A 16456-nucleotide genomic window follows, 5' to 3' on the forward strand; every position below is an offset into this window, starting at 1 on the left:
TGGTGCTGCAGCTGCAGTGATGCGGATGCTGCACCGGTCCATTGTGGTGATGAGAAAGCTGAGTGTAAAAGCGAAGCTCTCAATTTACTGGTCGATCTACATCCCTATCCTCACCCTATGTGTGACCGAAAGAATGAGATAGCGGAGAGATAGGGTGAGAAGTTCAGCCATCCAAAAGGGGATCAGAGTAGAGCTGCTGCTCCCCACATGGAAAGGACCCAGTTGAGGTGGTTCAGGCATCTGACAAGGATGCCTCCTGGGTGAGGTGTTCCAGGCATGTCTCACTGGGAGGAAGGCCCAGGCCAGACCCAGGACACGGTGGAGAGATTATATTTCTCAGATGGCCTGGGAATGCCTTGGTGTTCCCCTGGACAAGCTGGAGGAGATTGCGCTTCACTGCTTAGGCTGCTGCCCCTGCAACCCAGCCCTGGATAAGTGGAAGAAGATGGATGGACGGATGGATAGAATAAACTTTACGTATATCACTAGAATAACTGACCTGAAACATTTCCATAGATTTCTTACCTGAACAAATGACACCAGCGTCTTCACTGTGTCTACAATTGTGTGATCCAAATCCTCTGTGCTGGCACTGAGTCACAGACCTTTCATTTCCTGAACAGTCCACTTCATCAAGCCAGATTTTGCCAGCTCCTTTACCAAAGTAAGCTGAGTGAGGAGCACTCAGTGCCGTCCCACAGTTTAACTCTCTACAAAAGATCTCAGCATCAATTAAGTCCCAGTCGTCATCACAGACTGTTCCCCAGCTGTTGTTGTGATAGATTTCAACTCTGCCAGAGCACCGAGTCGACCCAGCTCCAGCCAATCTGATGGGCACACCTGAAAATATATGTTTTGGATAGAACATACATTAGGTTTTGTTCTGAGTGAAATTTGTCCTGTTAAACTGCTGCATGTTCTTGACCACCATTGACCACCATTGTATCAAAGTGTCATATCTTCAGTGTTGTCCCATGAAAAGATATAACAAAATATTTATAAAATGTGAGAGGTGTACTCGTTTTGTGAGATACTGTAATTATGATTCTTCTATTAAGACTTTCTTGAAAAGGAAAAGTCTTTTAATTATAATAAAGTTTCTGTATGACACTAGAGAAGACTGACCTAAAATATTTTCCATAATTTTTATTACCTTACACTTCATCAAGCCAGATTTCGCCAGTTCCTTCACCAAAGTAAGCTGAGTGAGAAGCACTCTGTGCCTCTGTGCTGTGGGACAGCCTCTGTGCTGTGGGACAGCCTCTGTGCTGTGGGACAGCCTCTGTGCTGTGGGACAGCACGTCCCACAGCACAGAGGCTGGTAAACTCTTCTTGTTAATATTTTAAAAAAATTACAGTGTTCATATGTTTCATGTAGTGGCCACATAGTGCCTGTTAATACAAACTACCTGTCAGGGACGTGCAGCGGGGTGGGGGGGCTTGAGCACCTGCCCCTTTCCTGATGGGTGCCCCAAGTGCCCTTTTCTTGAAGCAATTTGTTTATTATTTTTTATGTGTGTGTGTGCACGTGGAGTCCTGCCTGTGCCCCTCAATGATAACATTTAACTATTAATCACAGTTTGGCTAAATAAAAGGATCTAGCTTGCATCAGTCACATGGTGACCATTAACCAATGCTCACTCTTGACAGCAGAGTGCTCTGGTTTAGAGCCGGGAACAAGCTCTCACAGAGCAAGTGCATTTTTTGCTGCCTTACCGATGCGGAGCTGTAGGGAAACAGATTAATTGGGAGACACAGACTGATGCAAAGGAAAACAATAAGAATGGTGTACAGCGTACACTGTAGTCTATAGCACACAGTATTAGCTTATTATGTACACGTTGGTAAGTTGTCTGACAAATTAAAACAAATCAGCATGCTGTGTGTGTGCGCAACAGCACGACAAACACTACCTGTCCTTTTATTAACTGCAAAAGTAGTGCTGGTCAATAGCTGTTTGCTAACTGGGTGTCAGGGGTTTGTAGCTCTGTCCACCATTTCTTTTTAGAGTAAGCTGCAGGGCTTTCCCCTGCCTTTCTGGAAGGCTTCTATTTCACTAAAAACTATCTGATATGCATATCCACATAATTATGGATTATTATAATTATGCTATTAAAAACACACTGTGTTTTAAAGATAATACATTAAGAAACTGATTATGTTAGATTAATAATAAATAAGAGAAGCATTCTGGATCAGCACCATGATGCAAACTTGTAGCCATAGTATATACAGTACCCTGGAGAAGGTAAGAATGTCACACACGTGTGTGTGTGCATGTGTATAGATATTTTAAAACGATTACTCATCATATAACATTGTCCAGACATATCCGGTAAGGGAGGAGGAGGAAACAGTGATTCTAGAATAAAATCAATAATGAACACAACTGCCATGTTTTGGTTCTATATAACATTTCCTGTCATTACTTTATTATGGATTGGGTGCAAGAGTTGTTAAGTGTGGATAATTAAATAATAGATTAATGCAATATCAAACTGTGCCTTTTTCTTAGTTGGACAGCAAGTCCAACAAGTGTTTCGGATAAAATGTGGGAGCCCGAAATTGTGTCTACTTTCATCTTACAATCCGGCAACAAATAAATTGCACTGCAAACAAAGTCTATCAACAAAGAAAACATTTTCGTTTCATACTTTTCCGTTATATTCCCTTACAAAGCTAGCTTTAACGCTTCGAGGGTTCCTTTGTTCTTGCCGTCGCCTCGGCGCTTGACCCAGACTTTCGCTCTGTAGTTGCTTTTTAGCATAGTACTACAAAAAATTGTAAATCTGTGATATATGATTGATAAACGTAAAGGTAACTGTATAAATGTGTTCAATGACTTTGTTACTTTTAATGATTGGTGAGCACCCGCTTCGATTCGCACTCAATTCAAACTTTACGTTGCACGCTCACCTAACTTTACGCTGCACGCTCACCTAACTTTACGCTGCACGCTCACCTAACTTGCGTTTGCACCTTTTGTCCACACGTAAACTGCGTTTAGCATTTACTTGTGGACGAGGAAGACGGAGAAAACGCAGCGTCAAAGGTGTGCGCCTATTTTGACGCCACACTGTGCGCCATGTTTTTGTCTCGGTGCCATGAATTCCTACAATGGCAGACTTAGACAAAATACTGTTAATTTTATTATCTTCAGTGTTTAAATGCTTACATATACGGGTTTGCTTGTAATTGTTGCCTATATACATTTTAAGCTATTATTTATTATTTAGTTCAATCAATAGATCAAGTTTTGTAGTGACTATGAAATATATTGTAATTATCTGTTTCCTGTTTATCCTAGACAGGGCAAAAAAGGACTCCAAATTAAAAAAAAAGATAAAAATGAAAGACTGGTGCATTGTGCAGTTTAGCACTGGTGGTACAGAAATAGTCCCTAGATCATGGATAAATGGGGAGAAATTGTCATGGCCTCCATATCCTCCGTGAGACACATTCAGGATCCACGACACAGTAAAGAGGAGAGTTCATCCTGGTGCAACATGGCTCACCTATGCACCAGTCCGACTTCTAATAAGCCATGGTGGGTATCATCTGGATTGGTGTTGTATAAATGTAACAATAACAAGTTTTTCGTGTCCTAATTTATGTCTGGCCATACATTGTGTTTGTACTTCCAGACACATTTCACGAAGCAGAACGCAGTCTTCAGAAATATCTAAGTGAACATTGTGATACGTCTGACCTTCAGTCCGAAGCTGAAACTCAGACCAGTCATAAAAGAAAGCACAAGTAAAACTTTTTTTTATTTCACAAACATATCTTTGATTGCTAAGAATTTATGATCTTGTCTTTTATACATATCTGTGGTGCTTGCATACTGCAATATCACCACATAATATAGTCCAAAAAGTGGAAGCTTGTAAACTTTTTATAAATGCAAAGCCGTGTACACTTGTGCACTTCAAAAATTCCTTGTATACTGTACCTTCTTGCACATCTCCGTTTCCTGTGTGTGTTGTTATAAATCAAACTGTAACTTCAGGAAAAAATATTCCAAAAGCACATTTGTAATTACTTATGACCGTTTTCAACTTTTTTTCTTTAGACCAAATCCCCTGTACACATATAGTGACTCAGAGGATGAACAGCCCACCAAAAAATGGTTTCCCCAGGCCCCTCGAGTGAAAATACCAGGTAATAAAATACTGTCTAGTGTCTTTGTACATATCTGTGTGTGACACAAGGAAACGTTTGACAAGTTGTCTGTATTGTTAAATACTTAAAAAAAATTTTATCTTTTTCTGTCAGACCTGACGAGAGCTGTTAACGAACTCCGTGAGGAGGTCAGAGCCATCCGCAATGAATCGGTAGATGCTGGGGTACTGCCTCTGGATTTGCCCTTGCACAACATTGAGGAGCTAAACAATGCAGAGCCAGCTCTTCAATCACAAGAGGCAAATAAGGCAATGGTAAGTATATAAAGGTTATGTACACTTTGTAACTATAAATTGTAATAGCTGTCAGATGTGATTTAAATACATAACAACGGCCTGTTGATTAACCTGGAGGGTCTTAGGGTCGATTTGTGGCTTTTTCAAATTTTGATTACATGCCATTTGCACAGTGTTGAATGGACTATAGCCAAATTCTCCAAAAAAAAGTTTGATATGATTTTATTTCAAAATTCAAGTCTGACTTCCTTCAATTAGCTTCAGTGGCTAAGCTACAAATAAACTTACACTATTGGGCTTAGTGGTCGATTTGTGCCCCATTGAAACCCATTATAAACGCTATTTTTCACTGCAAATTCATTTACGGTCAAAGGGATCGTCGATGTTTAAGTTTCATTTTGCAGTAGGGGCCTTAGAGTTGTAATCTTTTTATTTGTCCACCAGGTGGCGCCCTTGCTTCACATTTGACCCCTGCTGGAAAATCCCATATTTACAGCAGTGTTTTTCAGCTCAAATGATGAGTGTGGGTCACTATCAATGTGTGTGTCTAAAAAAAAAAAAAAAAGGAGTGTGTGTCTAACTCCTTTTTTTGTCTGATTTCAAACGTTTTTTCTCCTTTGAGGTCCACACTGCAATACAAACAACAAATGTAAACCTAAGAACTAAAGACTTTGTTTTGTCTGCAAGCGCAGGTTGTTTACGCAGCTGCACTAAAGCCGTGGTTATAAATATGAGCTTTAGAGGCAGGAGTAGTCTTTTCCAAAATGGCAAGACATTACAACACGGAAGAAGCGCTGAGAATGATCATGGATCCCGAGGACAGCTCCTCCTCCTCTGCAGAGGACTCTGGGGATGACGAGGAAATTTCAACGGGGGAGGAAACGGAGGAGCTGGAGTCCTGTTCCGACTCAAGCGGAGCCCAATCTTCTGAAATTGAGAGCGGAGACACGGAGGAAGCACCAGCGGGGTGGATTAGTAAAAATGGATTAATGTGGAATCCAACAAATGCCGAGACGCTGCATCATGTTCCAGCCGCTACTGGGTACACCGGACCTACGCATTACGCCGCTGCTCGGATCTGTGACCCGGTATCCAGCTTTTTAATCTTTGTCACTGATGAAATCATGCTGAACATTGTGTCCATGACGAATCTCCAGGGGAGGTGTACGATCGAAAATTGGAAAGACGTGGACAGCGACGAGCTGCGGGCTTACGTGGGGCTACTGATCCTGGCAGGAGTTTACCGGTCCAAGCACGAGTCCACGCTCAGTCTGTGGAATGAGAAAACTGGCCGCATTGTATTTCGGGCTACCATGTCAGAAAAAAGATTTCACCACATTGGCAGGGCCCTTCGTTTCGATGACAAACTTTCAAGACCGAGACGCAATTCTGGCAAACTGGCTCCCATTAGTCAAATCTGGGATATGTGGACCCGCCGCCTAGAAATGATGTTCTTCCCGGGGAGGGAAATTTGTGTGGACGAGCAACTAGTCCCGTTCAGAGGGAGGTGCGGGTTCAGACAATACATGCCCAAGAAGCCATCCAAATACGGGCTGAAAATATGGGCAACCTGCGACGTGGATACGTCATACGCCTGGAGATTGCAGCTGTACACAGGCAAACCAGCTGGCGAGCGCCCTGCAGTCAACCTGGGAATGCGGGTCGTTTTGAAGCTGACAGAGGGGCTCCAGGGACGAGTTGTCACATGTGACAGCTTCTTCACATCGTTTCCTCTGTCAGAAGAACTCCTCAGAAGAAAAATGACCCTGGTTGGAACCATCAGAAAGAATAAACCAGAGCTCCCGCAGCAGCTCCTTCAGACAGGGGGGCGAGAGGTGTTTTCCTCAGTTTTCGCTTTTAGGATGACGCACACGGCCGTGTCGTACGTGCCCCGCCGCGGCAAAAATGTGCTCTTATTGAGCACGAAACACCGCACCCAAAGCGTGAGCGATGATGCCAAAAGAAAGCCTCAAGTGATAATTGACTACAACAAATCCAAAGGAGGGGTCGACAAACTTGATCAGGTAAGTGTCATTACGCATCAGTTGCGCACGAATTTATTCATTGTTGCTCATATATTCTTGTGTAAAATATACATAGGTTTAATTTTTATTTTTTTTATCAGGCTGTGTGCGAATACTCCTGCAGGAGGCGAACGAGTCGGTGGCCAGTAGCTCTGTTCCATCATATGATTGACGTCTCCCTTTATAACGGTTTCGTCCTGTGGATCGCAACCGATCCAGCCTGGAAGAAGTCCAAATCACATAGGAGGAGGATTTACATCGAGGAGGTTGGGGAAGCTTTAGTGAAACCACACATGGCAAAGAGAGAGCGCCTTCCTCGCTCATCACTCACAGCGGAGTTTGTGAGACGTGCCCAGTATGCTGCTGCTTCAGACCCCTCTGCAGGCCCCTCTGCAGCCATCAGCTCAAAGGCCAGGAAGCAATGCGACCTTTGCTCAACAAAAAGACGAAGAATCCTCACCACCTGCTGCAAATGTGGAAACGAAATATGTAAGGACCACACCCTGACCATTTGCAGCAACTGCTCCTGAGCAGGACTGTCCTTCCCTCCCCCCCTCTCTCACTTCCTCATATCTCATACCTTTCCCCATTCCCCATGTGTTCATTGTTCTGAAGTTGTAAAATAAATGTTTTCTGGTTCAAAGTTATATTGTATTTTTTATTTTATTTTAGAACACAATAAGGTAATAGCATTTAGTGATAATAAGCAATAATTATAAATGGTAATAAGCATTTTACCATGAATATTTCAAGGAGAATTAGGTCTAAAAGATTGGCTAATTTAAAGTGGAATAAAATATTAATATATAAATTTTTTATAGCACTTTTTATGGCGTGGTCGATTTGTGCCCTTAGGACCGATAGTGTGTGCATTTTATGAAATGCGCTCCTGCAAAAAAAATAAAAGGCGATCAAAATGAATGTTGGTGCCAATCTTTGGTCCATCTAAAGGCCTAATTATAATAACAATTGAATATTACCTCAAATGTTTTTTTTGGAAAATATTCAAGTTTTTTGTTTTTTGGGGCAAAAAAAGCCGTGCGCTCATGTGACGAAACCGGGATATAAAGGGTTAAAATCCGCGAAATGTAATTAAAACTTGACATGAATATTTCAAGGAGAATTAGGTCTAAAAGATTGGCTAATTTAAAGTGGAAAAAAATATTAATATATAAACTTTTTATAGCACTTTTTATGGCGTGGTCGATTTGTGGCTCTAAGACCAATAGTGTATGCATTTTTCTAAGACCCCAAACACACAGGCACTTGCATACACATTTAAGACATGAGACACGCTAATTCCATCTCTTAAAATGTGTCTATAGGTGAGACGCTTTGCCTTGATTGGAGCCTGACGCAGCAGTTAGGGGCAAACTCTATGTCCGAGTTTGTCTTTGCACAAGCAGTGCAGAAATGGCTCCGATACGCCCCAGATCGTTTGGGTGGGTGCAGGACGCACATCATGCAAAAAAATTACAAACTTCTGTGAATCATATAAACGTAAATAGGAAACTGTCTTTTAATAAAGTATTTAGCAAACGAAACATGCCTATTGACCTTTTTTTGTTTATTTTTTTTCTCTCTTACATCACATGCAATGCTTTCTTATTTTAGGATATTAATGTTGACATGATACATTGTGAGACATTTGGTTTTTTTTTATAAAGGGTGTCCAATTTAAGAAATAAGTACAATTATGTGTTTAGGTGGTTGAAGTATTGATGGAAACATGCAGTAGTTTAGTATTGGTTAAAATACCTATAAAGAAAGGTAGATTTCCAGTCATGATTTAACTGTTGTTTTAATAAAAAGCAACTGTGCGAAAGAGGTGGAAAATCAACACCATAGCTCAACAGTGTTTCAATATCAGAATCTGACATTGTTTCAATGTCAGCAGTATTAGAAAATATAACGTTGAATCAACGTCAGGTTTCAACATTGATTCAACATCAAAACCTGACGTTGTTTCAATGTTAAAAAAGGGTGCAAGAGTGACGTTAGGTCAACGTCACACTTCAACGTTGATTCAATGACACAGCCTGATATTGACTCAACATTGTTTCAATGTTTCCTTGCTATCTGGGCTAGGTGCACAAGACATGGGTGGTGGGTCCATTTCAGGATTTTAATTGCTTTTGTTATGTTAACTGCATTGTCAGTAACACAGCAAACCACTTTGTTTTCCACATCCCTGTCACGGTCGCAGTGGCAGACCGTGTGGAGAGTGTGTGGAGGACTCAGGTGCAGACACAGGCGTGGACACGAAACTGAGTTGAACGAAAAGCGAGCCTTTATTGTGGCTGAAGACAAGGAGTGCAAACAAGGCAGAAGCGCAGTGACAAAACTAAACTTTAACTAAACTATGAAGACACAGGAAATCATAACTATGACTACAAAAGACTGGCTGTGACAACATGGAGGGTGGGAACACAGACGACGCGACACAGACCGCATGAAACACCGAGACTAAATACACAAGAGGGATGATCAGGGGAAGTGGCCACACATGGGAGCACAGCTGACACACATGAACCTAACGACAGGACAGGAGAGGTGAAACTAAATACACTGACATTGAATACAGACTTTCAAAGTAAAACAGGAAACATGGAGATTAGACATGACATGAACTAAACATAACCACGCAGACATGACTCATGACAGGTAGACGCACGAACCAGGAAGACAGAGTACAGGGGAAGATGACAGAAGCGACAGCATGAACTTGAAACACAAGACACACAGACATAAACACATGAAGGGCAAGGGAGGCTCAATACAAGGGTAATATAATTACAAATGAGCTGGAATAACTTAATGAACCTAACAAACAATAAACATCAAAATAGACTAAACACAAAACACTGGGTCGCACGACCCAGGACAATGACAATCCCACTCTTTTGCCACTTTGAGCTAAGTTCTGCTAAGTTCTCAGAAGTGTGTCTGTCGCTGAACTCAAAACAATCCAGAAGACAGGATACCATTTTATAATTTTCAATAAAGTGACACGTAACTGACAATAAGGATGTCATGGTTTGGGATGTCCAGCTGTCAGTTAGAAACACTGCTGTGGCTTTTTTAACCCTCTCTTGCAGTGATGCACGTTCTCTTTCATATATGCCTGGGATGATTTTTTTGGGAGAGAGCCTTCCTGCTTGGAATTACACGCATGGGATTAAGTGCATGTATCAAAGTCCTGAATCCTTTATCATCCACAACAGAAAATGGTTGGAAATCAAGTGCTATCATTTTTGCCAGTTCTTTATCAATTGTGTTTCTTTCTTGCTGGAGTCACAGACTTCTGCAAAAACTGTCTCATAGAGATCTTGGTTGGTCTAGGTGGTATACTGCATGACGCTTCAGATACTGCAGCAGAAGAAGGAGCAGCAACAGTTGCAGTAGACCAGGGGTCACCAACACGGTGCCCGCGGGCACCAGGTCGCCCGCAAGGACCACATGAGTCGCCCGCGGGCCTGTTCTAAAAATAGCTCACCATAACAACTTACCAGTAAGCTGCATCTATTTTTTTTTTCCATTTTTTTTTAATCACAATTGCATTGGCGTTAATTTGTTAGAGATAATATATAAAAAAATGTTTATTATTAAATATTAGATCATGATCTAATATTTAGTGCTAGCTGGTCTCCACGGAAACAGTTGCCGTGAAGACCAGCAAAGGCAAAGGTGAGGAGATGAGGAAAACATGGCGGAAAAAAGGAAGAAAACATATAATTTTCACAGTGAATGGGAGGAAGAGTTCTTTTTTACCACTGTGAAAGATTCATGCGTGTGTCTCATTTGCGGGGCAACTGTGGCAACGGCAAAGCGGCACAACGTGGAGAGACATTTCCGAACGTGTCACACAAGCTACCATGCTAACTACCCAAAGGGCAGCACACTGCGAGCGGAAAAGGCCCGCGAATTAAAGGCAGGTTTGAGCAAACAGCAGTCTTTTTTCACGAGACCGGTGAAAAACTCTCAAAAAGCAACCGAAGCCTCATTTAGAGCTACACATTTCATGATTAAGAAAAAGAAGGCATTTTTAGACGGGGAGTATTTCAAAGAAGCAATGATGATAATTGCAAAAACTGTGCTTAAAGACGAGAAATATGGAAACGATGTAATCTCCACTCTCTCTGATGTCCAGCTGGGGGCAACTACAATTGTTAGAAGAGTGTCGGCTATGTCCGGGAACTTGGCCGATCAGTTGGATCAGGATCTGGCAAAGTGCAGTTGGTTTAGCATCCAGTGTGACGAGTCCGTTGACAGCAGCAGTACAGCACAGCTGATGGTCTTTATCCGGATGGTATTTGATGGTTTCTCCACAAAAGAAGAACTTCTGACACTACTGCCACTAAAGACAACAACGAAGGGAGTTGACATCTATAACGCGGTGAAGGAGTTTTTCGCGAAGAAAAAGGTACCGTTGGAAAAGCTGGTATCAGTGACTACCGACGGGGCTCCTGCTATGATCGGCCGACATACGGGATTCATCGCTCACTGTAAAGGTGACACAGAGTTCCCAAACTTCATGCATTACCACTGCATCATTCACCAGCAGGCGTTATGCGCAAAGGTGATCGGCTTCGAGCACGTCATGACTCCCGTCGTGAAGATCATAAACAGCATCCGCTCCAGAGCTAAACAGCACAGAACATTCAAGGTGCTATTGGAGGAGCTGTCAGCTGAATATGGTGACCTGCTACTACATACGGAAATCCGATGGCTCAGCAGGGGACGGATTTTGCTTCGTTTTTTGTCACTTTTGGGTGAAATCAAGGAGTTCATGCAATCCAAAGGGGAAGACACATCTCTGCTGGAGGACACTGAGTGGACACTTGACCTTGCGTTTTTAACAGACATTACTGGGAAACTGAACCATTTGAACTGTGAGCTGCAAGGCAAAGGTAAGACTGTTGCTGACATGATAAGTGCTTTAAATGGATTTAAAGCCCAGATGAACATTTTCTCTGTGCATTTACAGAGAAAAAAGGTGCTGCACTTTCCGTCTGTGCAGATGGTGCTGAAAGACAATGCTTCTGCATCTGAGACTTTTGACAAAGTTGCAGAAAAGTACACTCAAGTCATAAACCGACTTGGTCAAGAGTTTGAGAACAGGTTTTGTGACCTTGATCAGCTTGAGCCATGTGTCTCATTTGTTTCCAATCCTTTCATGAATGTGGACACAACATGCATTGCTGAGCAACTAAGTTCAATGTTCAGCTTGGATGCTGGACAGGTGGAAATCGAAATTGTAACATTGCAAAATGATGTCCACCTCAAAGCCTATCTGGGTGCACCAAACTTTTGGTGCCTTGTTGACACAGAAAAGTACAGTGGTGTGTGCACAGCAGCTATGAAGGTTGCCAGCCTGTTTGGTTCAACCTATCTTTGTGAATCAGCCTTTTCTGACATGAACTTCATCAAGAACAAACACAGAACACGCCTCTCCGATGCACATCTGCAAGACTCACTCAGAGTTGCAGTGTCAAGTTATACCCCAGATTACAACACACTGGTGAACAGCATGCAATGCCAGGTTTCCCACTAACAGACAAAGAAAGCCATATTAGATGTTCTCAGTGGCAACATTACAGTGTCATGTCAAAGTTGAATTTAATTATTGAAAAACAAATGTGTTTGTTAAGTGTAACATGTGACAATTTGCTTTAAAATGCTGCCAATTTGGTGAAAAGTTCTGTAAAATTTGAAAGTTGATTTTTTGTATGTTACATACATACAAAAATAATGTATGTAACAGTGCATGATTTGTTAAAATTTGTTAGTGGTAAGTGAAAATGTTGTAGAAGTGATCACTTCAAAATGTAAATACTTGCAGAGATATATAGAAATAAAGCGTTGCATATTGATATTTATGTTTCCTACCTTGTTTCCTAATTGCATTCTTTATAATTATGGTCAAAAATAATTAACATAATTAGTGTCCGTACATAGATGAATATCATTAATTATTAATGATAACACATAATTAAGTTAAACTGAGGAAATTTGTTATTTGAGAAGTGTGTGTCAAACTGGTAGCCCTTCACATTAATCGGTACCCAAGAAGCAGCTCTCACTTTCAAAAAGGTTGGTGACCCCTGCAGTAGACACACTAGCACCTTCATTTATGTCACCCTCAACTGACTGTGGGTTTTTTTCCCCATTGCACTGATGGGTGGACAGTTCTCAGGTGCCTATCCATATTGTTTGTGGAGCCAGCTCTATATGAAATTCTTCGCTTGTAGACTCTACACTCTGCCTTTGTACTGTCAATAAAATTGAAGTGGTTACAGATTTTGCTTGTTTTCTTGGTTGCTTCACTCATTTTCTTTACTGTACCTTTCTAAATTGACGACGTTGTCTCTTGTTGTTGCTCTCTTTCTATCTCTCCCTCCTTCTCTGTTCGTGTGCTACTGCTGCTGCGAGTGTAACTACTGCCCCTCTGCCCAGCGCTGAGCAGAGGCGGGAGGGGCTCAAACGCATAGCTGTGTTTGCTCCCCTCCCCCCTCTGCTCAGCGCAAACACGAGGCTCACGTGTGGCGTGAAGCGAAAAAAGTTAGAGAGAGGGCAAGAGAAAGAAAACAAACCCCCACGGCTCCCAATAAGGAGCCGGCTCCCGTCATTCACTTCAAAGAGCCGGCTCTAAGAGCCATTTCGTTCGCGAACGACCCATCACTAATTGAAACAGCTGAAGAGTAGCCTGAAAGTCCAGGGGCTAGCGCCAGTCCAGCTCCCAGCCTCAACAGTGTAAAAGGTAGGCTTGTTGTAGTCATGTGTGGAGAATAAAACTGAGTATAAGTAACATTACATTAAACGTACTGTATAACACATGTCTAAACACATAACAGAACTGAATAAATTACTGAACAAAAATTACATAACTTTTTAATAGGTTGTGTGATTGTATTTTCAAAAGGCGCCTGTACACTGGGTGAGGATACTCCTGTGTCACTGACATTTGATTCTGCATCAGAGGAAAGTTCTTCATCTGCAGTGAGTGCAGATAATTCCATAAAGAAGAATGCACAAACCAGAAGTAAGTAACCCATATATTAAATAGAACATTGTTGTTGCAAACTTTTCATCATCACATTAGAATAAAAACGTTTTTTCTAAGTAAAGTGTCATGTTGAGACCTCACAAGGCAAAATGATGAGTTAAATTTTACTCTAGATGCCCAAGCATGGATAAAGCACAGATATCTTTTAATTAATACTACTCATTTTGTCAATGAGAGGGAAGGGTGAGATTGTAATGTAAGACATACTGTAGATTTTACAATGTTTTTTTAAATAAAAACCATGAGTTGACTCAAATGATCAAATACCCCACAGTCTTAATTTCTGACCTGTACTGTTATGGTGATGTTCTAATTTCTCCAAGGTGTGTACCAGAACTGCATATGGAAATTCCCTCTGTCCTTCAAACAAAACAAAAAAATCCTTTGGTTGAAGTAACACAAACAACTATTCTCTTTACAGATACATCTGCCAAGAGCAGGAAGAGAAAGTCAAAGATGGAGTCAACTTTGGAAATATTTGCAGACAAGATTACAAGCGCCTTGAAGAATAATGAGTCGGAGCTTCTGTTGAAGATGCAAGCAGCTCAGCATGAGCACGATCTTAAAGTGCTCTACATGTTGACCCAGCTCATCACACGCCAACAACCACCTTTCTGCCAGCAGGCAGTACAGGCTCCACATCTTTACTGCCCAACACAGTCTTCACTCAGCCATTCCCCTCCATACCCCATGGCTTCATCTCAGTCTCCACCATTTGAGATGTCCAATCAGTCTCTGTCTTTCCAACAAGATTTAGCTCAACCTCTTCCTTTTGGTAATGCCCTTCCACCATCTCACAATCCAGGTCAGCCCTTTAGACCAGAACGACCAAACCCTCGAGACCAGGCTCAGCATGCATCCTTTAACCAGGCCTTTATGTCATCCTACCCTCCTCCAGATGAACAGGATTAAACTACTTTAAGGCATTAGTTTAAATGTTATGAAAAGCAAGTTTTGCACATGGTTCACTTAATGTATTTTAAATGGATACTCCAAAAATATTTCAGTTAATGTTATGTTAATATTTTTTTGGAGGGGCTTTAATTTCAATGCAAAATGTTGGTTATTTATCGTTGCATCCAAAAAATGCTTTATATTTGTTGTTAGAGATTTTCAGTACTGCTGAAGGACAATGGGTCTTTCAGATTTAATTTGTGCTTTTCATATGCAAACTTATGTTTTGAGACAAACAACATTGCAATTTCAGTACACAGAGGAAGAAGTGTACATGTTACACGTCAAAATAAATATTTTCCATAAAAAAAAATAACTTTGAATGCTTTACTTTTTATTTTGTGAATGCATCACTTAAACATCAAGCTCAAATTTATTGACAATGAGATGAAACCATGGCTTTTGTGCCTTAACGTTGACTATCAAAAAATTGGGTCAGCACCTCTCTGATTTTTATTGGCTGAACATCTGGTAAGATGCCTCCCCTTCAGTACCTCTAGAATCACGCAGATCAGCTTTATCAGTTTCATTGTAGGCTTCACCATGTTTTTCACACACATTGTGGAGTGTGCAGCATGCAGCTATTATTGTGGGAACAGTGTGGATGTCCACATCAAGACGTTTCCCAAGGCACCTCCACCGACCCTTAAGTCGACCAAATACAAACTCCACTGTCATCCTGGCTCTGCTGTGTCTCTGGTTGAAGTATTGTTGTTCTTCAGTTAGGGTTTCTGTATCTGCATATCCCTTCAGCAGCCAGCTTCGCAGGGGATATGCAGGGTCACCGAGCAGCATGACTGGAACTTCAACACCCATGATTTCTTCTGTAACCTAAGATTATGTGAATACAAGGTGACATACATCAACAAGGAAGAATGGTAAAACAATTTTAATTACAATTCACTGTGTTCAAAGATACTGACTGGTGGAAATAGCTCCCCTCTCTCTGCCATTGTGTATATCTCAGAATTCTTGAGATCCCTGGCATCGTGAACGCTTCCTGGCCATCCAGTGTAGATGTCAGTCTAACTGAGCAGAGTGAAGCTGACCCCCCACCCACTTGAAACGTAAAGGCAAATAGGCGGAGCGGTTAGTGCTACGTTTGTGCAGATTTGTGCAGGTAAAATTAGCGTTTGTGCTGCTACGGTTTTTGAGATATTAAACATTATTTTATAGGTCATTCAAAGGTCACCATCCCCCCAGACTGCTCCAAAACAAACCAAAATGGTCTACTTTTTTAGTGCTACGTTTGTGCTGATTTGTGCAGGTAAAATTAGCGTTTGTGCTGCTACGGTTTTTGAGATATTAAACATTATTTTATAGGTCATTCAAAGGTCACCATCCCCCCCAGACTGCTCCAAAACAAACCAAAATGGTCTACTTTTTTAGTGCTACGTTTGTGCAGATTTGTGCAGGTAAAATTAGCGTTTGTGCTGCTATGATTTGAGATATCCTGTTATGGTTTACTGCTGAAAAATGTCTTTTTCAAATGACCTTTCACTTTGTGTGTTCACTTGTTCAATAAAGTTCTGTTAAAAAAACCCTCTTGTTGTATTTAATCAGCTAAATTTGTAATGAGTGTATTTTGTTTTAAACTTCAATTTCTTTACTTCAATCACTTTTTGTTCATAAAACCACGATGCAAATGCTTGAGTATTTATTTTTTTTAGAGTGGATTAAAAAAACTTTATTGAAAACTACATTTGAAAATTTTACACTCCCATGAACACTTTTTGAGAAACAAACAAGCTAGCAGTCTTTACACATTTTCTGGCAGAAAAAACTATTTTTTGGCATTACTGTGTCTGAAGGATTCTTAGAACAGCGTTCATCTGATTTCTGAACAAGGTAAGCTTACATTTAAAATACTGAGGTTTTAGTTACTGAGTTAATACATGATATAGCTAACTGTCTGGATCAAAAGGATTTTTTTTTCAATGTTAAACATTTTCAAAAATGTCCAAGAAAAAAGTTTCTAAAGCACTTTAAAACAT

The 16456-nt window shown here is 41.1% G+C and overlaps 1 protein-coding gene and 1 long non-coding RNA gene across 2 annotated transcripts; both read left to right on the plus strand.

Annotated features, from left to right (window-relative positions):
* The first annotated feature begins 3093 nt into the window (after positions 1-3093).
* LOC113021396 (uncharacterized) lies at positions 3094-4470 on the plus strand. Its single transcript, XR_003272287.1, has 4 exons — positions 3094-3547; positions 3645-3756; positions 4073-4161; positions 4276-4470. It is a non-coding gene; the product is annotated as an uncharacterized LOC113021396 (long non-coding RNA).
* A 696-nt stretch (positions 4471-5166) lies between these two features.
* Positions 5167-6972, plus strand: LOC113019940 (piggyBac transposable element-derived protein 4-like). Its single transcript, XM_026163608.1, has 2 exons — positions 5167-6442; positions 6544-6972. The coding sequence occupies exons 1-2, from the start codon at positions 5183-5185 to the stop codon at positions 6970-6972; spliced, it is 1689 nt and encodes a 562-aa protein (XP_026019393.1). The 5' UTR covers positions 5167-5182.
* Positions 6973-16456: the final 9484 nt, after the last annotated feature.

The sequence above is a fragment of the Astatotilapia calliptera genome, chromosome 4, assembly GCF_900246225.1.
Source record: "Astatotilapia calliptera chromosome 4, fAstCal1.2, whole genome shotgun sequence".
In the NCBI taxonomy this organism is placed as follows: domain Eukaryota; kingdom Metazoa; phylum Chordata; class Actinopteri; order Cichliformes; family Cichlidae; genus Astatotilapia; species Astatotilapia calliptera.